Consider the following 20,721-nt stretch of genomic DNA (forward strand, 5'->3'; position numbering starts at 1 on the left):
TTTTTGTGTACAATTTATAGTGCATGTAGAGAATGCATTTCATGAAAAATAAAAATCTGTTTGTTTTCCTGACAAAGATGTTTTACCTTTTCCAAAATACTTTTCACAATAGTTGAACTAGAAACTTTAGAAAAAAAAAGTGAAATACTGCAAAACTCATTAAAAAACAATACTGTTGTTGAGTGCTCTGCAGGGCTGGAAAACGTCTTTTTTGGCGTTAAAGATTTCTTAATTCAAAATTCTTATTTAACTTGTTGTCTACACTCTGAATCTGTTTCTTACATCCTATTCCTGGATAATTTATTTTGGTTCCTGCTATTGCGCCAAAAGGATGCTATATAAATATTCTTAAATTCATCTTCAGCAGTTTTTGCTGAAAGTTGAACATACATAAATCTGTTGTGACATTCACTCTTATGCTTCATTATATGTTCTCAAGAGTTTTTACAGTCTTTTATGTCTTTGTTTTTCACTTACTGCTTTTGCATTTGTTGTAAAGATTAAATATATATGATATATATTTTAAGTTACCACTCATAATTCTTTGGTGCTGTATATGGTTGTTAAAAAGATGCCAGACTGATATGAAAAGTTTTAGTGGAATGGAACAGAAATTGAAAGCAACACTCATGACAGAACTTTATGGTCTGTGTTCTACTATTTACTCTGTAGATATATGGGTTTATGATGCAAACCTTGCAAAGTTATTTCACTGCTCTTATATGTGCAAACAATTTAATGTACTTTGAATTTTGAAATACTTGATCTCACTATAACATTATTTATTTTTGCAAGAATGTACTCAGCATACCTATAATTTTTCTGTTCTAAACTATCAATCCCTCAACTCCACAAAAGATTTTTGAATAAATTACGCATTTTAGAGCAGATGATTGCTTCAGGGTATTATATAACTTTTTAAAAAATTTGTACAACTGCCATCTAAATATTTGTGTACACATAAAATGGAAAAGCAAATACATGTGCCTTTTCTGTTATGTACTTAAAGGGCGCCTTTTGATGGAGGTGCACCTTACAGTGGAGTTATCTGTGTGCTGGTACCAAAGTCTGATGGTGTTACAGCCACTAATTATACAGACTCAGCACAGCTCTTGGAAATAAAGAACAGTCTGCCATGTTCTGGTTAAAGGAGGCTAGATGACTAATATTACACATTTGCATGGCATTACTGCAACAACCTCTCTCAGTTTCTTAATTCATAAAGTGGAAGGGCATGTGTGAAATTTGGGAGGCCTAACTGAAATTTATTGTTGTTTGAAGAGATCTAACCCATTTGCCTTTGAAAACAAAGTCTTCACAGCACTTGTTTGGCCATTAATTTCCTGAAGTTAATCCATACCTGCAGATAGGATTCCTGCAAACCGAATTCCCAAAGCCACCTGTGATTTCAACCTCTTATTTCCCCAATGTTTGTCCATTTTCTAGAGAAAAAGCATAATGTTAATCTACATAATAAAATCCATTTAAGACATGTTAATTATATGGAATATATATATATATATATATACACACACATATAAGAAGTATCCTGTACATTACCAAACAACTCATTAAAGATTATATTTCTGAATTTTACAGACAGGTTACTATCCAAGTGAAAATGACTACTGCATTTCTTGAATGATCACCTTGCAGGTGGTTGGTCTCAATTTTACATTTATTGAATTCTTGGTTCTCTAAGACCCTGTATCAAGTTTGAGAAGGCCGAGGCTTTACTGATTAGTATTTACATATTTGCATATTGTCAAAACAGATGTGCTATGGATTTCCAATGGTGAATTTAAAGTTCAGAGAAATTAAGGAAAATAAAACCTGAGACAAAATACATTAGTCTAAGTAAAAAATACAACTCACTAGCAGCACAGCTGCCACTATCCCAGATAATAAAGGTAGCTTCGAACAATGCAAGAACATAGATTCATGTGGAACATTAGGAGCAGAAGTGTTCAGTTCCTAAACCTGAAATTATTATCCGTGTAGGACCCACGAAGCTTTAGGTCTATATAACAATTAAGAAGATTAAATATTGGTCCATGTATAACTGAGTAGCAGGAGTACTCATATTGTGAATTACAGCAATATTAATAAACCAGTAAGTTTGTCAAGGATGCCAGTAAGGCAGTATTGAGGTGGAAAAAAAACCCAGTCAATCTGATCCATGAAGAACTAGGTGACCCTATTTCTTTATGGAAGCCAAATACTCAAAAGTTACTGACTTTTTACCTCAAAAAACACAAATTATGGGACAAAATGATACAATTATTGGATATTAGGCAATCACAAGTTTATCAAAGTTGCTTGTATAATCATATTCCATTCTCTAGTGAATTAATCTAGGGACAGAATATACATAAGCATGTCATTAACAGGTATTGTAAAGAACATTCCTGGGTTTGCTAATCATTCATCAGGTATTTTCTAATGACTGAGTGCTTGTACTTACTAGGAGAGCTGAAAAATATTATTTTTCTATGGTGGTGTTCGAGGCTGCTACAAGGGAAGAGATGAGAATCTTGACTCCATGTTTCAGAAGGCTGATTTATTATATATATATATATGTATATTATATATAATATTAAAATGCTATACTAAAACAATACTAAAAAGAATAGAAAGAAAAGGATCCATCAGAAGGCTGGAAAGAACAGGAGAGGAATGATAACAAAAGCTCGTGACTCTCTGAGAGTCCAAGCCAGCTGAATGTGATTGGCCATTAATTAGAAACAACCAACATGCACCAATCACAGATGCACCTGTTGCATTCCACAGCAGCAGATAGTTACTGTTTACATTTCTTTCCTGAGGCTCCTCATCTTCTCAGGAGAAAAATCCTGGCAAAACAATTTTTCAGAAAATATCATGGCTGCATTTTGCTAAAAAGTTGCCCTAAAAGGAAGTTATGTGCTGTTGCAGCAAACCTCCATCTTCAGTGAAGTTTGAAACCTGTGTTTGGCATGGCAGACATGGTATTCTGCTTGACATAGTAACTGGAAAAAATAAAAGCTGTTGAATATGATCACGATTATGTGGTTTTTTGCCTTATTTCCAGATAGAGTATGGATGTAACTCAGGGCAGTGCAGACACCGAGACTATTGTCAGTTGGAGCTTGGATCAATTTCCTGCATGAACTCTGTAATCATGGGGGAGGCACCAGCCCTGGAGGGACTGAAAAGATGTGCAGAAGTGGCTTGGCAGTGCTGGGTTAGTCATTAAACCTGATGCTTCTAAAGGGAAAGACAGAAACATCCTACTGTCACCCAGTGGGTTACTGCTGAATTAATGCATCAGGGAGAAAACCTAGTGAATGGGACACAAAGGTCTTGTTTTGTTGTGTCCTTTTTTTTTTCTCTCTCTTTTTTTGGTGTTTGAGGTTTTTTTGAATTTTTCTTTTTGTTTGTTTGTGTTTTCGTTGTTTGGGTTTTTTTCCCAGTGTGATTGTTTAAAGATTACAAGGTATGTGAATTTAAAGGACAACAGCCCATTTGGAACAATTCCATGTATGGATATTCATGTGTAAGAGTAAGTGAGGGGGTTTATTCTGGATTAGATAGTTTCACTTGCAAAATGTATCTTATTCATAAGAGTTCTCCAGAAGAAGAGGTTTTTCACAAAAGGTATTTTAGTCAGTTTTACCTCATAGGCAGAAAATGTATAATTATCAGACACTTTTTTCAGTAGGACATATTACATTGTATCTTCTAAGAGATGCTTGCAACCTACTAACGGCTGAAGCTGTCATGGATATTAAGGATGTCATTCAGTAGTGATATTAAGGATGTCATTCAGCCATGATTTCAGTGACTTCTTGCCAGTTTAGCTGGGATAGTTGTCTGTTAAACTTAGAGATACAGTCAGCACTTCACTCATTAGTATTTGGTAACTGCCAGTTCTTCCTGAGACATTGTTATAGAATCACTTTCTTTAGGGGAAAAAAAAGTATTTGGATTTATTTTTACTTCTTTGCATGAGTCCTTAGATTTTAGAGTGTTTTTCTGTCAGCACCATATGGTTTTACTTGCTGCAATAATTGGTAACCATTGGTAATTTTCAAGTGATGCTGCTAAAGAGAAATAATCTGGTTCCTCCATCATTTACTGATGGACATTGCAAGGCCTGTAGCCCCACCTGCTCAAGACTTGCATGCTTTTCTTATACTGCCTTCCTTTCAAAGTCAGTTAGTTTAGTCTGCATTTCAAATGGAAATGGAGTCCAAAGGTAGAGGATAAAGCAAGCTCACCTTTACTCACTACACATAGAATAGTTTTAGAGATTCTGCTTCCATTTATAACACTGTTTACAATATGGAAAATTGCTACAGAAAAGTGGCTTTCCTCCAACAAGAACCTCCTCAAGATCTATCTAGTCACTTAGAAATCTCTCAGTTGCCATCAAGTGATTCTCTCATTTCATGGCTAACTGGGCAATGGATCTAATTCCTCTGTCTTTCAACTGTTGTCTTGGGAGTGTGAGTAGTGTTTGTCACTAGAAATGATTGCACATATTTTTAGGGAGCTCCATAAAATAATATTATACAGCATATAATTGATGTTTCACTGTACATAAGACTCACTAATACTTTGTGAAGACCTTCCAGCTGAGAAGGAAAAGGAATATTTCTACCAGCAGAAGCTAATTGGAAGAAGACAGCCTCATCTCTACCATGCACTGCTGTGATGATGTAAAGGTGAATTAGAGAACATCCATTTGCCATTGTGCATTTTTCCTGAGCAAATAGCATAGATACATATCATATTCCCCCTCCTAGAATAAAGCATGGTCTATGGCAGTCTGTCAGGACAGCAGTCACTAGAAAACAGGACTGTGTCTAAATGTTAAACTGTTCCCAAAATATCTCTTTCTGTTCTCTTTTTGAGTTTCATTATTATTAATGCTATTTCAATTTTGCCTTTCTTTTAATTTTATTACTTACCTTTCAAAAGATGAAAGATGTTAAGATTTGGAGCATTCTGAAGGGGACATTAAACAAACCTAAGCAGAGATGCTCCATGCCATGAAGTCTCCCATTGAAGCCTGTTTTGTAAAAGTAGCTAAGTATATTAAATTGTTAAATAATAATTAGATGTGAGCATTAATGATAATAGTTAACCTAGTTTGTGCTATCTGATCCAATTAATTTCTATAAATACAATAACTTCCTTTTGAGCTAATTCACTTGAGACAGTGAGGCCAGCTCTTGCCCACTCAGAAAGGTCTGTTGTACACAACAGACTTTAGTTGGTTTTTTTTTTGGCCAACTTTTCAGGAGGAATTAACACAATCAGATTGCAGTGGTCATGAAACTTGGGGCACACACTGTAGCCAACTAATCTGATTTATGTTGCTTTTATTTATTTAGGCTAAACATACATGTGAGGCATTCCTGGATCAATAAGTAGTGTCAAAGAACCAAGACATTGCATCATTCTTAAAAATTAATTTAATCTTAAATCAAAATTACAATCAGCAGAATTTTTTTAAGAATATAGAACTATTGTTTTATGAAGAAAAGCAAAAGAAAGCAGCAGTCTTACAGTTATAAAAGTATTCCTAATTTTACACACAAGCATCTGTGGAAAACATCTACACAATGGAAAAATGGTCAGCTCTTTCAATTTTCAAGTAAGTGTTTAAGTTTAAAGCAAAGTGTTGATAAACTAATGGCATGTTACTTAGCAAGCTTAGTTGTACAATTCTTATTATTACTGTAATTTTATTGAATAAATATGAAGGTTGTAGAAGTGTGTATTCAGCATTAAGTAATATTGCCAAGATGATGTCCCTTTTATACCCTAAAAGTTATTTGGAATGGTTACATTGCCAGCAGGACCAAAGAGGAATAATCTTGTATTTCTTGGTATGATATTTCTCGGCCCTGATATTTCTCAGTAAGAATTGTGTGTCAAGTACAATTTAAAATACATATTTGCTTGCACTCAGGTGCCATAAAACATGCACATACAGGTTTGGATAGGAAAAGCATTCAGTAAAATACTGTGCAAAGGTTCAGCTTTTATGCTGTTATGTTCTTATGCATGTTAGTCATTGGTCAGTCATAAGTGGCATTCCCCAAGGCTCAGTATTGGAAACAATACTACTTAATATCTTTATCACTTATTTGGTCCAGGGACTAGAGGGCATCCTCAGTCAGTTTACAGATGATACCAAATTGAGCAGGAGTGTTGACCTGTTGGAGAGTTGGAAGGCTTTACAATGGATCTGGAGAAGCTGGATCAGTGGGCTGAGGCCAGTGGAATGAGGATCAACACTTGCACTTGCATCACAACAACTCAAATCAATGCCATAGGTGTGGGGCAGAGTAACTGGAAAGTGACACAGAATAAAAGTTGCTAGTCAACAACTAGCTGACCACGAGCCAGAGTCTGCCCAAGTAGCCAAGAAGGCCAATGGTATCTTGGCCTTTATCCGAAATTGTGTGGTCAACAGGACCAGGGGAATGACTGTATGGGTATTCCCACTTAAGTGTAAGTGATGGGTTTTATTCTCAATTAGCTTATTCACTTGCAAAGTTTATCCTCTTCAGAGTAGGTATTTCCCAGAAGGGGAGCATTTTCACAATAAGTATTTCAATCAGTTTCACCACATAGGCACTTTATATGACTATACAAAAAGTAAATTATGTATGATAGATTTTGATAAAATAGGAGAGAATATTCTGAACTCCAGTTTCCATGTGCACTAACACATTATTTGTATGGCTTGGAATATGTGTGCCTCATTTGTCAAAATACCAAACCTGCTGTCATGGAAGATCCCTGTAGACATGTTTTAAACCTGAAGTCCACCAGTAATCTTTAAAGGTGAAATACCAAGCAACGATAAATGGTTTTCACACTCCATCACTTCCTTTATAATGTGAAATTACTACACTGGCAGCAGAGGAAAAGATCTGCTTTATTTTTTAAATAATGTTTTTAGCATTTTCTAAGCTACAGTGCCTCACAGCCCTTTTGTATTGCAGTGTTGTAACAGGATCTTTGGAGATTTGTAAGATGCAATTTTCCACATTTTGATTTTAAATGGTCTGATGCTTTATATGAAAAGAAAAAAGAACAATTAAGAGGAGAAAAAACTGCATTTCAGATAAGACCCTAAATCAGCTGCTGAAACCTTCAGGGGCAAAAAGCATGCCTTCATCCTACTGAAGTGGTCTAAGTTATATCCATAATAGCATCTGTGTGAAGATGTGGTGGGAACACAACTCTGCTCAGATTGCACCCTTAGCAAGATCCTGCCAGAGTCCTTCATCAGGCAGAAAAAGTAGTTCCGTTGGACTTCTAAAGAAAGAAACTTACAGAAAAATTATGTATTATTTCTGTAGAGCTAAAGAGATACTAATCAGACCTTCCATATAAAAAAATGTTGATAGTTTTAATCAGTGTGTAAGAAAAATATTTAATAATATTAAATATTATTTTTTCAGAAAAATATATAATATTCATAATTTTTAAATATCAAAACAGGATTACTTTGAATATGAAATTTTACTATATTTATTTTTAAAAATAAATTATTTATTATTTTCTCAATTCACTTTTAAGATAATCCTGTGAGCACTGCCTGCAAATAATTATTTTAAATAAAAAAAAATGCTTCTCAAAACTTCTAAAATTTCTCTGTATATTTTTTAAGCCATAAAATACACTGGCAGTTAAGTAAGGATTTGTGAAGGCAGTAATGCTGATGCATTTTTGATTTGGAATAATGGCCGAGCATACTCATCCTGGAGCAACTCAAAAAGGACTGTAGCTACATGGTCTATACCTTTCCCTTTTCATGTATTTTGGCTAATTTAATAAACAAGCACCAAAGGAGGGAAAAGGTCCTTGAGTGACACAAACTGGGTGCCGGCTGACTCCAACTCCAAAGTGGTGGATGGAAACCAGAAACATTTGCTTAGCCTATGTCTAAAATTGCATGTTCAGAGTGAGTCTTATATTTTTGAAACAATTCTCAGTTTGTCATTCAGGTTTATGCCTCTGCAGTACTGAGATATAACCTCCTTGACATTTTCCTGTACTGTTCCACCTTATGCATGTGTGAACATTGCTTCCTGGATAGAGTGACCACACAATAACAAGGGAACACTCTTTAGGTTGAAGTCCTACTCAAGATACATATTTCTGAGCTTTCTAGTACTGTGAGATATGATATTAAGTTAATCTTGTTGAATCCAGAAGAAGGGTGCTACCTGAAATCTGTCAAGGTAATTGTTCTTCTTTATCCTCTGAAAAAGTCCTTTGTGTCAAATAAACGTTTTTTAAGTGTTCCACCATAATGTTCTCCTCATCTTCAAGATCTGCATCTTCTTTCATCTCCCACCTGAAAGAAAAAACATTTTATTAATTCTTAATGTTTTTTAAAACTAGTCTTTAGAATGAGTAAAAAATACAGAACTTGTTTTTATTAATTCATTGTCCTCCCCAGCCAGGGTTACACTGGTTGAGATCACACAAAATACAACGCCCAAAAACCTTGCCACACAGAACTTGGCATGGACATGAGGCAATTGACACAAATTGTCAAAGCTACTACAAAATCTTATTTTTTTTTACTGCAACAGTACTTTTTTTTCCATTTGATGTGTCACACACACATTAGTAGAGGTGGAAGCCTTGTAAAACTTGCAGAGAAAAAGTGGAAGAGCTAACACACATTTTCGAAGTTAAGCAGATGCTCTCAATACTCTTAAGTGTGCAGTGAAATGTCACCACCTGAAGTCCAACTCAAATATTTAATGCGAGTTGTCATAATTCTCTGACATTGACAGTACTATTTTACAAAATACTACAAATCTGACTGACTCATTTGCTTCTTTAACCATCAAGTATAATGATGTAACCAAAATCAGATGACATCAGATTCTTCCTTCCCCATGTGAATACTCATTTCTAGTTTAGGATTAAGAGCTAATGCCACTAAAACTGTAAAAGTGAAAGACCGTGAAGATGATTTTTTTTTTTTAGTAGTAGTCAAATATAAAACCTTAAAAGTAATGCAATATTCTGTTAAAGAAAATCAGAATAATAAATACAAAAAGAGTGCTGATACATAGTCAGGAAAACTTTGTATCACTCCAATTATGCCTACACAATGGTCACTTCTTTTACAAATTCTGTGGATATTTAAGAGTTTGATATCCATTTAATATTAATCTCATTCTGTTCTAAGTAGATAATAAAAAGTGCAGGCTCCCTGTTCAGACCACCTGAAGACAAAAGGTAAAACACCAATAGTAAAACTAGAAATCACATTTTCAAGTATTAAAACTAACAGGTTATAAATGAGCCATAGAACGAAGCAGAAAAGTAGGAGATGTAAAAAATCAGCCGAACAAGAACTGCCTTTAGGAAACTGTCAGGAGCAATACTTTAGTCCTGTTCCCTCACTTCTTAGGTCCTCATTCATACTGCAAAAATCAGAAGCCATATATAAGTCTAGACTGATGAATAAATCAAATACAATACAGAATTGTAGTACTACTATATTTCATTCCTTATATTTGGAAGAAGAGAACAGCTAATTTTGGCAATAGAGCATGCTGTATACTTTGTATCTATTTTTAAGCTTACTAAAACCAGAAGGAGCAAGTGCTTTATAGTAAAATCTCATAGTTAAAAAAGCAATTAGGAAAAAATATGTTCAATTAACATATATAGATTAGCACATATATTTCACACCTTTACCTTGAAAACTGAATCTGACAACCCATATTACTGCCTGAAGGAGTCTCAGAACAAGGAAAGCATACTATGAATAAAATTACAAGCACTGAATGCCTATGATCAAGGTTTTGCCATGATTAGCTTCCTATTACTCCACTCATATGTGACTGCTGTCATACTCAACCTTATGTGTATATTAGCATTACGTACTATGTACATTAATGGCTCTGTCTGCTTCCTTCTCTGGTTTATGATATAAAATCTGGCTGTATGACCCTTCAGTGCAGTCACTTTTGCAAGCATCCCCAGTGAATGTTGTTTAACAGGGTGACTGGGGAGCTGAGCCACTGAGAAAAAACACACCAAGAGGCTCCAGCCCAGCTGTTTGTCTACTGTGGAGAGGGGGTCAATGCCACAGAGCCACCAGGTTTTTGCCTCCTTTTGGAACTCCTCCATAGTATATCTACTATCCTCAGCATGAAAGCCTGTGCTGTCTTGTACCATGTGTCAGGAGTTTAGTTTGGAAGCCTCCCTCTGAACAAATACAAAAGTTTTCTTCCAGAGGGGAAGATTTAGCCAGGAGAGCCTCTCTACCATCTTTGTGTTTGTCCTCTGGGGCACATGAGCTGCCTGGGTGGCAGCCATCTTGTTTTCTTTGTCCTCCAGTTGATCCAGCACCTGTGTATCCAGGGATTTTTGTTGTATTCTATGTTGTTGCTGTTTTCTTTTAGTAAAACATTTTTTTTTAAACTAATATCTTTTTTGCATTTGTCTGTCTGTCCTTATCAGTAGACAGGGAGAAGGGAGGTAAATTTCAGAGTCTTTGCACCATAAAATTGTCTTAGCCTAAGACAAGGACAACAACCGAATATGCTAAATTAAGTACATTCAAAGCAGTTATTGCTGGAGGCATCACACAGAAATCTAGTAGTCTTCACTAATGCAAGTTTAACAATAAACCAGCAGATTATTTTAAAACATAATTATTTCATACTTGTCAGCATATTTCATTGAATCTTAAAAAATAGCATTGGTAAAAATCTTCACTATCAAGCAGTTTGGACATTCTTTAGTGTTCACTATATAAGAGGTTTATAAATACATTTTCCTTTTATCTAAAAGTAATATATTTTTAAGGCATTTATGCAGATCCAGTGATGTGTATTCACTTAACAGCATCCATTAATTAAATATCTATGAAATTAGCTTGACCAACATCTGGTCCCTTATTAATTGAGAAATTTTTCCAGTTTTATGCTTTAAGTCTGGAAACAATATAGTTGTTTAGACTACTAGACTGTAAGGAAGAAGGCGGAAACACATGTTTAACACATGTTCTAAATGGGATGAGAAACTAGCTGTTTGTATTTAAGTGGAAAAAGTCAACATTTACTAGCAAAAATTTTGTCCAAAACAGATGTTTTTATTAGCATATCAAAACTATGTGACAATTGTTCTGGCAATAGTAATTGATACAAATCCAACTAGCCAGTTAAAGTAATGTGAATATGAATAAAATTACCATCAGGAACTACTTCCAAAATGCAAGGTTTACCAATTGAACAGCCAACTTGCACACTTCTGTTGTTTCAAATCATTAGTAACACAGCTCTTAGGAAAAAAAAAATCAAATTCAGAGGTTGTGGATACGGGTTGTGGAAACAGGATATAAGATGAAACACAGGACAAAAGGAGCAGGAAGTGTTAGCACATGACCAGTGCAGAGTTCAGCAAACAGTAATTCAGGTAAAGAAAAGGTAAGGATATCCATATAGGGTGAACTCTGATGTTATTGGTTAAGCAAGAAAAGTATGTTACCATATAAGACAATGTTTAAGGTCATTGGATGATTGTAGTCTTAAGAGGTCCTATATAAATGACATGTTGGGCCAAATAAATCGGCTTGTGGTCATCAGTGAGGCTTCCAAGTCGTCCCCACCTCTTGAATCCCAACAAGATGTGGCATATGTTTTATTTCAGTCTGATATATCTTGTAACATTAAATAAAATCAGCATTTTAAAAGGATATTGGAATTATTTGAACCAACCCATTATACCACCACCTACATTTTGCTTAGAGTTCATTAACCATAAAAAGATGAATTCAAGTTTCCAGAAAGCCTGATTTTAGTATACTATTCATATTTAAAAGAAAGCACAGGTTTAGAACAAAATGCCATCACCTTTGTAATCTTTAGGGTAGCCACCAAAATTTGTCAAGCCAATAATAACTTCTGGATGTAGATAATTAAAAATAAATATATTTTCAGCATATGCTGACATACAAATAATATAGGTGACATACTGTGTGAACCTGATGTAAATCACTTAAACGCTTTTCTCTGTATACTATTCCTTTCTGTGTTGCATGTGGCTAATCAAGGGGGGAAAAAACTGTATTTTTCAAATAGATTAAGCAGAACACATCAGCACAGATAAATACAGGAATCACTGAAGTTTTCTGCTGGTGAGTTTACACCTTAGATCATGAGGTCAGAATGACTAGCACTGGGAGGGCTTCTGTTTCTCCTCATAAATAAGAAGAAAGAGAGGAAGTCTTGCCTTGCACATCCACAAGCTAACAGAATGCAAGGGGGAAGTATTCAGTAACCCAGGAAGATCAAGTGATTCCAGCTCAGGCTTCCTTAGCGATGTATCAATGTACTCTTGTGCCCTCCTTGCTTATAAATGGCATCAATAGATCCATTTATATAAATCGCTATACATAACTATTTTTTGTAATGCTTTTGGTTTCTCTCTACTGAATTGTAGAAAGTAAAGGAATTAAATCTGTTTTCAGAGACACAAAGAAAAATTTTCAGTGTACCTGTAAAAGGCATGCTGGGCAGTCCCCATTATTTACTTCTTTAGACTAGCCCCATCTAGTCTACTACTGCATCTATGCCTGCATGAAGTTGCTTATCTGACATTCTGAACAAAGAAATGTGCAAATACACTAATTATGCAAATACATATATTTCAAATACATATGCACAGAACATACTTTTGTATACCTGTATATACACACATACATACCTATACCCATGCAAGTAACAGAGCAATGATGTAGGCATTCAGGAGGGCTGGTTTTATGCAAGAATGGGGTCAGTAACACTATGTCTAAGCTAAATGCTTGGAGGTAAGTTTTCAAAGGATTACATGTTTTCAGTAATTTAAAATAACTTGGTAATTGTGGATTGAATTTAATTCCTTTGAGTCTTAATTTAATTTTTCAAGAATATCAAAGACAGAAGTATGTTAAGATCAGAGTGCCAAAGATATATTCAGGAAATGCATACTTACCTGCCTATGATTACATGATAGAAATGCATCTACTAAAAATACCCTGCTCTTCACATAAACTACTTGTTCCTTCTCTTTATGCCTCACCTTTTTATTTCAATTTACAAAGCCTTTCCATTATGGATGTTGAAAACCCAATGTAAATATTTTAAAGGATTAAACTTTCAAATATGGTTACTGTGGCATATGTATGTTCTGTAAATACAAATACAAGATATATCTGCTGAGAAGCTATATTTGAAATCTAACAGTGTTGAGGCTTAACAGTATAAAAAATTCATATTTTGTCAACAAGAAACTTTCTCCATATTTAAAGGAGGCGCTACTACAATAGCATAAAAAGATTAATATTTTAAAAATGTAAGATTATTATGGCTGTATTATAATTCCCTTCTTAATGCACTGAAATTTTATCAAATACTAATTTTCTTGCTTTTAGAAGGATTTCACTCAGTTCATAACTTTCAGAAAAAAATGTGCTGTGTAAGCAAGACACTGAGGGGAACCAGGAAGCTGGCTTGACTTGTATTGATAACAAATGGTTTTACTCAAATTTAAGCAAATGCTAGGCTGCTAAAAAACCTTGTCCTTTCATGTCCATTGGTGTTTGACCTGCAGTCAGAATACCCCATTTTTTCTGAGGACCAAAAAAATTTATTTCAACAGGCTCAGAAATTCAGAAGACGCTTCTTATTTTATTTTCAAAAATTGGTAGGTGTTTGCATAATCCTGTCTCACTCTTCTTGAAGATTCTCAGGGACAGATTGAAAATGCAACAACTGATTGAAGCAGAGATACCATCCCAAAGAACACCAAAATAATTTGTAGATAAAAATCTACATAGCCCAATAAATAAATTTCAGACTAGCATACTAAAAAATAGAGATGAGATGGAGATAAACAGGATCTCTGTCCACAGTAGGCTTCACTATTGGTCAGTCAGGTCCTTCACTGCTGAACTGCAATGCTTTACAGAAATGGTTTGTTTCTGTTAGGAACTGAAAAACTAGCAATTTCCCCAAGTTCATTCCAAGAAAGATGATATTGTCTACATCAGTGTAGCCAATATTTACATACAGAAATAAGAAAGCCACAAAAGCTAAAAAGAGAAAGGTAGGTGAAATGATAACTGATAGTTTTAGAAATTCATCATGCAGACTTGACACCTTGCAACCAAGTGTAAAGAGAGCACTAGAAAAAACAGCATTCCCGAATGAATTTTCAAAGACCTTTACTTCCCCTGCTTAGTCCAAAGCCACTCCTTAAACTGTTATTAACTAGAAGAAAAAAGATGAATAAACAAAGGTGAATTTCATTTGTTTTTAACCCAGTACAAAGACTGGTGACTTTACAGAACAGCATGCTGAGCTCTGGAATGGAAAAGTAAACTTATGGAAAGCATCTATAGAAAGTTAACTTCATAATGCCGTGTATTAAATGCATTTTTAAATCATGCTGATTGATTTACTTAAAATGTATACACATGGAAATCTTTTAACTGTAAACAGTTTTTACGAGACTTCAAGATACTTTATTTAAAGCAGTTTCTAAACATGAGAATGATTAAACAGAAATATAACATAATTAAATAATAAATCTCAATATATATCTTAATAAATATGATAATATGAGATATATCTTAATATATCTCATATTTACTGTAATTTTTTCCACTCCTTCTTTCTTTAGAAAGTTAAATACTACAGTTTTACTTTAAAAATAATTTAAAAAAACCCTTAAAAATCTTGTTTAAAAATCATAAGGCTCTAGTTTTTAAATTAACTGAGTAGAATAATTTAAATTATAATATTTGCTTTACTAATGAAAGCACGGATTGAGGAACTTTCTTCTACTTAATAACTACAAAAAGAATTGGGCTATTACATTATATTTTATTAATCTGTTAGGGTTGCGACAGCCAAAACCTGGTGGTATATCTGCAACCAGGAAACTCATGAAAACATGTGTTTACAACTTTTATTGACAGAAATCCAGTTTCGTGAACATGTTTTTACAGATGTACACCTTCTTTAACATAATTTTCAAGAGAAAAACACATTTCATAGCTAAAAATATAGAAAGTACCTTCAGAAACAGGTTGGCCTTTGCCAGTCAGGACTGCTGCAGCTTTGGTGAGAGATGTGGGGAGAACAAGGGAAAGTGTACAGCAAACCATCACGCTGCAATAAATTGATACAGTGAAGATTTGACTAATTCCTTAACACAGGAGAAGGAATGACTGTGGGATGGTTGTATCTTTCTAATTCAAATGCCTCATAGGAGACATGAGAATAACAGAGAAAGGGTCTCTTATGTACTGTTGAAGTCCCCAACTGCCAGGCTCCTGCCTTTGTCTCACTGCATGATGAACTTTAAAAGGTTTGGATTTCATCTTGGAAAAGGTTGGGAACATGTTTCTAAATCTCAGAAATCCTCTCATGACAGGAATATCATTTATCTGTCAAGTATATCAAAATCGTAGAAACATTAATGTTGGAAAAGACCTCCTGGATCATCAAGTGCAACCTTTGACTGAACACCACCATGTGAGCTAAACCATAGCACTAAGTGCCACATTTAGTCCTTTCTTGAATACCATCTGGGGTGGTGACTCTTCCACTTCCCTGGGCAGTCCATTCCAGTGTCTAACAACCCCTTCAGTGAAGAAATTCTTCCTGATGTCCAAACTGAACCTCCCACAGTGCAGTTCGAGGCCATTTCCTCTTGTCCTGTTGTTAGCTGAATGGGGGAAGAGACTAATACCTACCATGCTACACTGTCCTTTCAGATTATTGTAGAAGTTTCCCATGAGCCTCCTTTTCCCCAGGCTAAACAACCTCAGCTCTCTCATCCAAACCATGACCCTCCTCATATAACCTGCTTCCTAGATCCTTCACCAGCTCTGTTGTCCTTTTTGGACACACAGGGGGACAATCACTGTCCTGGTCCTGCTGGCCACACTATTGCTGATAAAGACCAGGATGCCCCTGGCCTTCTTGGCCACCTGGGCACGCTCTGGCTCCTCTTCAGCCAGCTGTCAATCAGCATCCCCAGGTCCTTTCCTCCTGGGCCACTCTCCAGCCACTCTTCCCCCAGCCTGTGGTCCTGCATGGGGTTGATGTGATCCAAGTGCAGGAACCAGCACTGGCCTTATGGAACCTCACAGCAGCAGCGTGGGCCCCTTGACCCAACCTGTCCAGATCACTCTGCAGAGGCCGCCTATGCTCCAGCAGATCAACACTCCTGCCCGGCTTAGTGCTGTCTGCAAACTTACTGAGGGTACACTCAATCCCCTTGTCCACACCAGCAATAAAGACACTAAGCAGGACTGAACCCAGCACTGAGCCTTGGGGATTCCCAGTAGTGACTGACCACCAACTGCAGCACCATTCACCCCCACACTCTGGGCCCAGTTCTTAACCCAGTGAAGTGTGCACTTGCCCAAGCCATGGGCTGCCAGATTCTCCAAGGGAATGCTGTGGGAGACAGTATCAAAAGCTCTGCTGAAGTCCAGGTACTCAACATCCACAGCCTCTCCTCATTCACTAAGCAGGGCACCTGGTCATAAAAGGAGATTTGGCTGGTCAAGCATTTTCTAAACCTGTGCTGGTTGAGCCTGATTCCATGGTCGTCCTGTAAGGTGCTGCATGACGGCATTCAGGATTGTCTGCTCCATAACCTTGCTGGACACTGAGGTCAGGCTGACAGGCCTGTAGATCCCCAGGTCTTCCATGTCACCCTTCTGTTGGATAGGCATCATATTGGTCAGCCTCCAGGCATCCAGGACATCCCTAGTTAACCAGGACTGATCATAAATGATGGAAAATGATGTCGAGTCCACTCTTCAGAAGTCCAAGTTAGAGGTTTTGTTGACAATCCAGATACTGATTGGACATTTTGGAACATTAAGGGGAAAAAAAAAGGAAAAAAAAAAGGCAAAAAACCAAAAAGCAGACAGGTGGAGCCTAAGATATCCGGCAAAGAAGTATTATTTAATGCCATTTTCAGCATTTTAAACAGGAATGTTAACTTCTTTGTAGCTGCTTTCATATTTCAGGAGAACATGGCACTAAGCAACAGCATTAGATCGACACTGACCAGGAGAGATCTGAGATATCAAAAAGATAAAACCCATAACATTTCATTGCAATATTTGAACTCCAGGTAATGCACTTTGTACTTCTAAAGATCAGAAATCAGTGCAATGCTCTTTGCTTTCATAAAAAGAGTAATTCCTGTATAAAGAACAGTCAAAGAAACAAAGAAATTAGGGATATTACAATAAATAAGACCATGAATCCAAGGTTAGTGCAATGTTTCTTTTCTGAAATTCTAATTTTCTCTACATTTCTGCTCAAAGTAAACAGCATTCTGGAACACCATGTACACTTTATTCTAGGATAAAATATTAAAAGACTAAACAGTTGAAAAGATATTGGAATAGTTTTAATTATTCAGTATTTTTAACAAGCTTGACATATTTGGAAATTACAAAAAGCCTTAGGACCATAAAACATAATGTGTCTGCTGCAGCTGGCACCTTGAATGTATATTTCAACCTAAGCAGCAGTTTTTCTGATTTCTAAGTATCTAAAACAGTCACAGATATGGCTGAAACCATGATAATAGAAGTGGACACTGTGTAAAAATATTTTTTTTTGTCTAATTACAACATTTCTTAGTGACTAAGTTACTTCCAAGGAAGACATGATGTGCTTGTAACAGCTATTTAAGATTCTTATGATCATAACAACTTTTGACAAGTAGATTCCCAGAAGATACAGAGCTCCAGCGCCAATAGCCAGACGGTTATGGAACCACCGTGAAAAACAAAAAGATGTGGCTGCAGATGGAGGCCATGCAAAGGTAGGGCAGCACTTATCCAAGACACACATCCTTATTCTAGTTCCTGAAGGTGAGTACGACACAGCACAGCACAACCACGAGAATGAGGCCAAGAAGTGAGCATGGACTGCAGGGGGGAAACGAGGCCACCCAAGACTCCCAAGGCTTCCAACTCATTTCCAGAAAGATCTGAAAGAATGAACTGTGCATGGTAACTTATTTGCATAGAAAGTGAGATAGCTATCCTTAGGGTCAGGAAAAGCTTTAAGACACTAAAAAGCTGTAATATACCCCCACCGAGCCCGGATGCATGCCACATGTCCCTGGCCTTTCTGTTGGCTAGACTGACACTGGAACTTATTGACTGATTGACTGATTGATTGATTTTCCTCCATTCTCCATTACAAGATTGTAATTTATAATAAAATTTGGTGAGTTTTTGTATACTCTCTCACTTTTGCCATTTCTTTTGACCACAAGAATCTGCAGATTTTGGGTGCTCCTTTTCACCTAAGAATGAGATGTCACACAAGTCAAGCACAAAAGGCTGACAGGTCTGGCTTATTTTTATCCTAAACTTATACAAATTATGGTTAAATAAACATCATACTTACATTTTCTAGCTTAAATAGTCCCTCCCAATCAACTTTTAACACCTCTATTCTCTTTTTCAGATGTGGGCATACTGGTGTTTAAAACCCAACTGCAGTGCTGCAGAAAACAGACAAGTATATTTTCCTGCCAAAAAAATTATACCTCTTTCTTATAAAAGATGTGTAAAAAGAAGAAAAGGTATAGAATTTCATTCTCTGCCTTGAAATTTCTTTTAACTGTAAAGTGGCACACTCTAAAATCCACATAGAAAAGTCATTAGAAGAACAGGAGATGTGGGAACCATGGAGAAGATTAACTTAACGCTAGGCAAGTATATGTGGAATAAAATACAATGGAGTGGCATGTAAAATGCCTTTAAACAGTTTAATAAAATTGCCACCATGCTAAAATAGGAGAGGAAATATTTACATATACAAGTACATGTATACATTGTATAAGTTTTGCCCATGTTTGTGCCAACCAAAAATAACTTCCTCTCCTTCTCACATCTACTACTACACCTGTAAATGCTGTGAATTTGACTGTCAGCTGTGAGAAACCAAAAGAGAAGAGACAGCATCACTGATGGCACAAAATATGGAATAGGCAGAAACATGGAAACAGACACTCTTAAGCAGTTCCTTTATTTTTGGTAAAGTTGCCAGATTTGCACACAGATCTATCTTAAAAATTTTTAAACTCAGAATATTTACACATGCAAAGATGTGTGAATATTGATGTGCAACTCCTTGCACAATACAACAACACCAAGGCATCTATTCAACAGACTGACCTGCCAAGACTGGGCTATGACTGGGCTAAGTAATTAAAAATTTTTAAAACTAGAACACTGTATTAAATAATATCCAAAGATAAAGCAAAGGATTAATAAATATATAAATGACATACCGGTAAATCTTAGAACAGAGTGTGAGAAGAGGATTTATCTTGGAGGGATATATTAAATGGATGGAAATATAAGCAGATAGGAAAAGTAAATTATACATTTATTTCAAAGATGAAAATATTTCTAAGACTAAAAGCATTTACCAACTTAATGGAACTAGCTGAAATCCTCCCCCAGAAAAAAAGTAATGAAGATAAAAAAAACAAAACCTATGTGCACAGAAAGCTAGGTTAAACAAAAACAATTATATTAGTCAGCACAGACTATTTGTTTATGCCAGAAGAAAATTGTGTCTGGATTACTATTCTCAGTGTCTGTAAATGGTATTGCAGATCATAAAGCTGTTAATCATGTAATAATTAATGTTTGCTAGACAGACAGATCAACTATGGAAATAATTAATTAATAATAATTTTTCACAAAAGTCAAAGAAAAAATATTTAAAAGGCTCATGGCAAAATTATATTAAAATTTTTAAGTATGTTTCAATGTAAAATATAAACCCAAAGAACAAACCACCAAGCAGTTCTAGTAACACATCTAGAACTCTATTTGGTACTACTACACTACATAGCAGCGCATAGCAAAATAGAATGGGCACCTTCTGGAAAGTTGTGTAGAAATCTGAAAACAAGACTATTTGACTTGGTAATAAATAATGTTGTCGTGGTTTGGCCTGAAAATGTGTTTTTGGAAAGGTCTAAGTCGGGCCAATCAGTGGCCAAATTCAAAATTGGCATCTAATGCTGGCCACTGAGGTTTGGATACGCCTCAGAGAACACACGGGAGTTAAAAGCAGGAGATTCCCAGAGAACTTTTTCTTTGGGAATCCGGCGTTGGTGAGTGGAGTCTGACCTCTCCCCTGCCCAGCTGCGTCTGGGTGGGGGAGGGGGAGGCCATGACAGGGAGGAGGCCAGGAGCCCCAAAAGGTGCAGAGGTGGAGGAGAACATGCAGGGGTGGAAGAGACTTGGGATGTCTGGGCAGCCCCCTCCGGAGAGAGGGACAGAGATTGTGCTGGCAGTTCAGCCGGCCAGAAGCGGGGGATGCGGCAGAGAGGTGCCTGGCAGCTGTGGGAGTCCTGGACAGGCAGAAGTGAAGATTTTAACCTCTTTATAGACTAATGGAAACCTTACAAATACTGAATCTTCCTGAATCAGAATGAAGTGAGAGAGAGATGAGAGATGAAATAGGCAAGTTTGAGGAAAGCTGGAAGAGGAGAGAAGAATCTTGGGTGGAAGAGATGATGGAGTGGCCCTGAGCTAGACTCTTTCTTGTATGGCCATGGACAGACCCGTGTTTTTTTCCTGTGACCCAGAGACTGTATTTAGGGAGAGGCAACACCCGGGAGTCAAGAGTGAAGCAGCGG

General features: G+C 36.3%; 1 protein-coding gene across 14 annotated transcripts in view; it reads right to left on the bottom strand.

The window, feature by feature from the left end:
• Positions 1 to 20,721, bottom strand: part of KIAA0825 (KIAA0825 ortholog) — a 265,760-nt gene that overhangs the window by 29,727 nt on the left and 215,312 nt on the right. For 13 of the 14 annotated variants that reach the window (XM_064405527.1, XM_064405521.1, XM_064405526.1 and 10 more), the window contains one exon: positions 5,350 to 8,362. In XM_064405527.1, coding sequence (XP_064261597.1) covers positions 8,242 to 8,362 — 121 coding nt within the window. In that variant the 3' untranslated portion in view covers positions 5,350 to 8,241. Of the gene's footprint in view, positions 1 to 5,349; positions 8,363 to 20,721 lie in introns of those variants that run through there. The other variant, XM_064405518.1, reaches the window with a different exon arrangement.

This window comes from Passer domesticus, chromosome Z, assembly GCF_036417665.1.
Source record: "Passer domesticus isolate bPasDom1 chromosome Z, bPasDom1.hap1, whole genome shotgun sequence".
NCBI classification, from domain to species: domain Eukaryota; kingdom Metazoa; phylum Chordata; class Aves; order Passeriformes; family Passeridae; genus Passer; species Passer domesticus.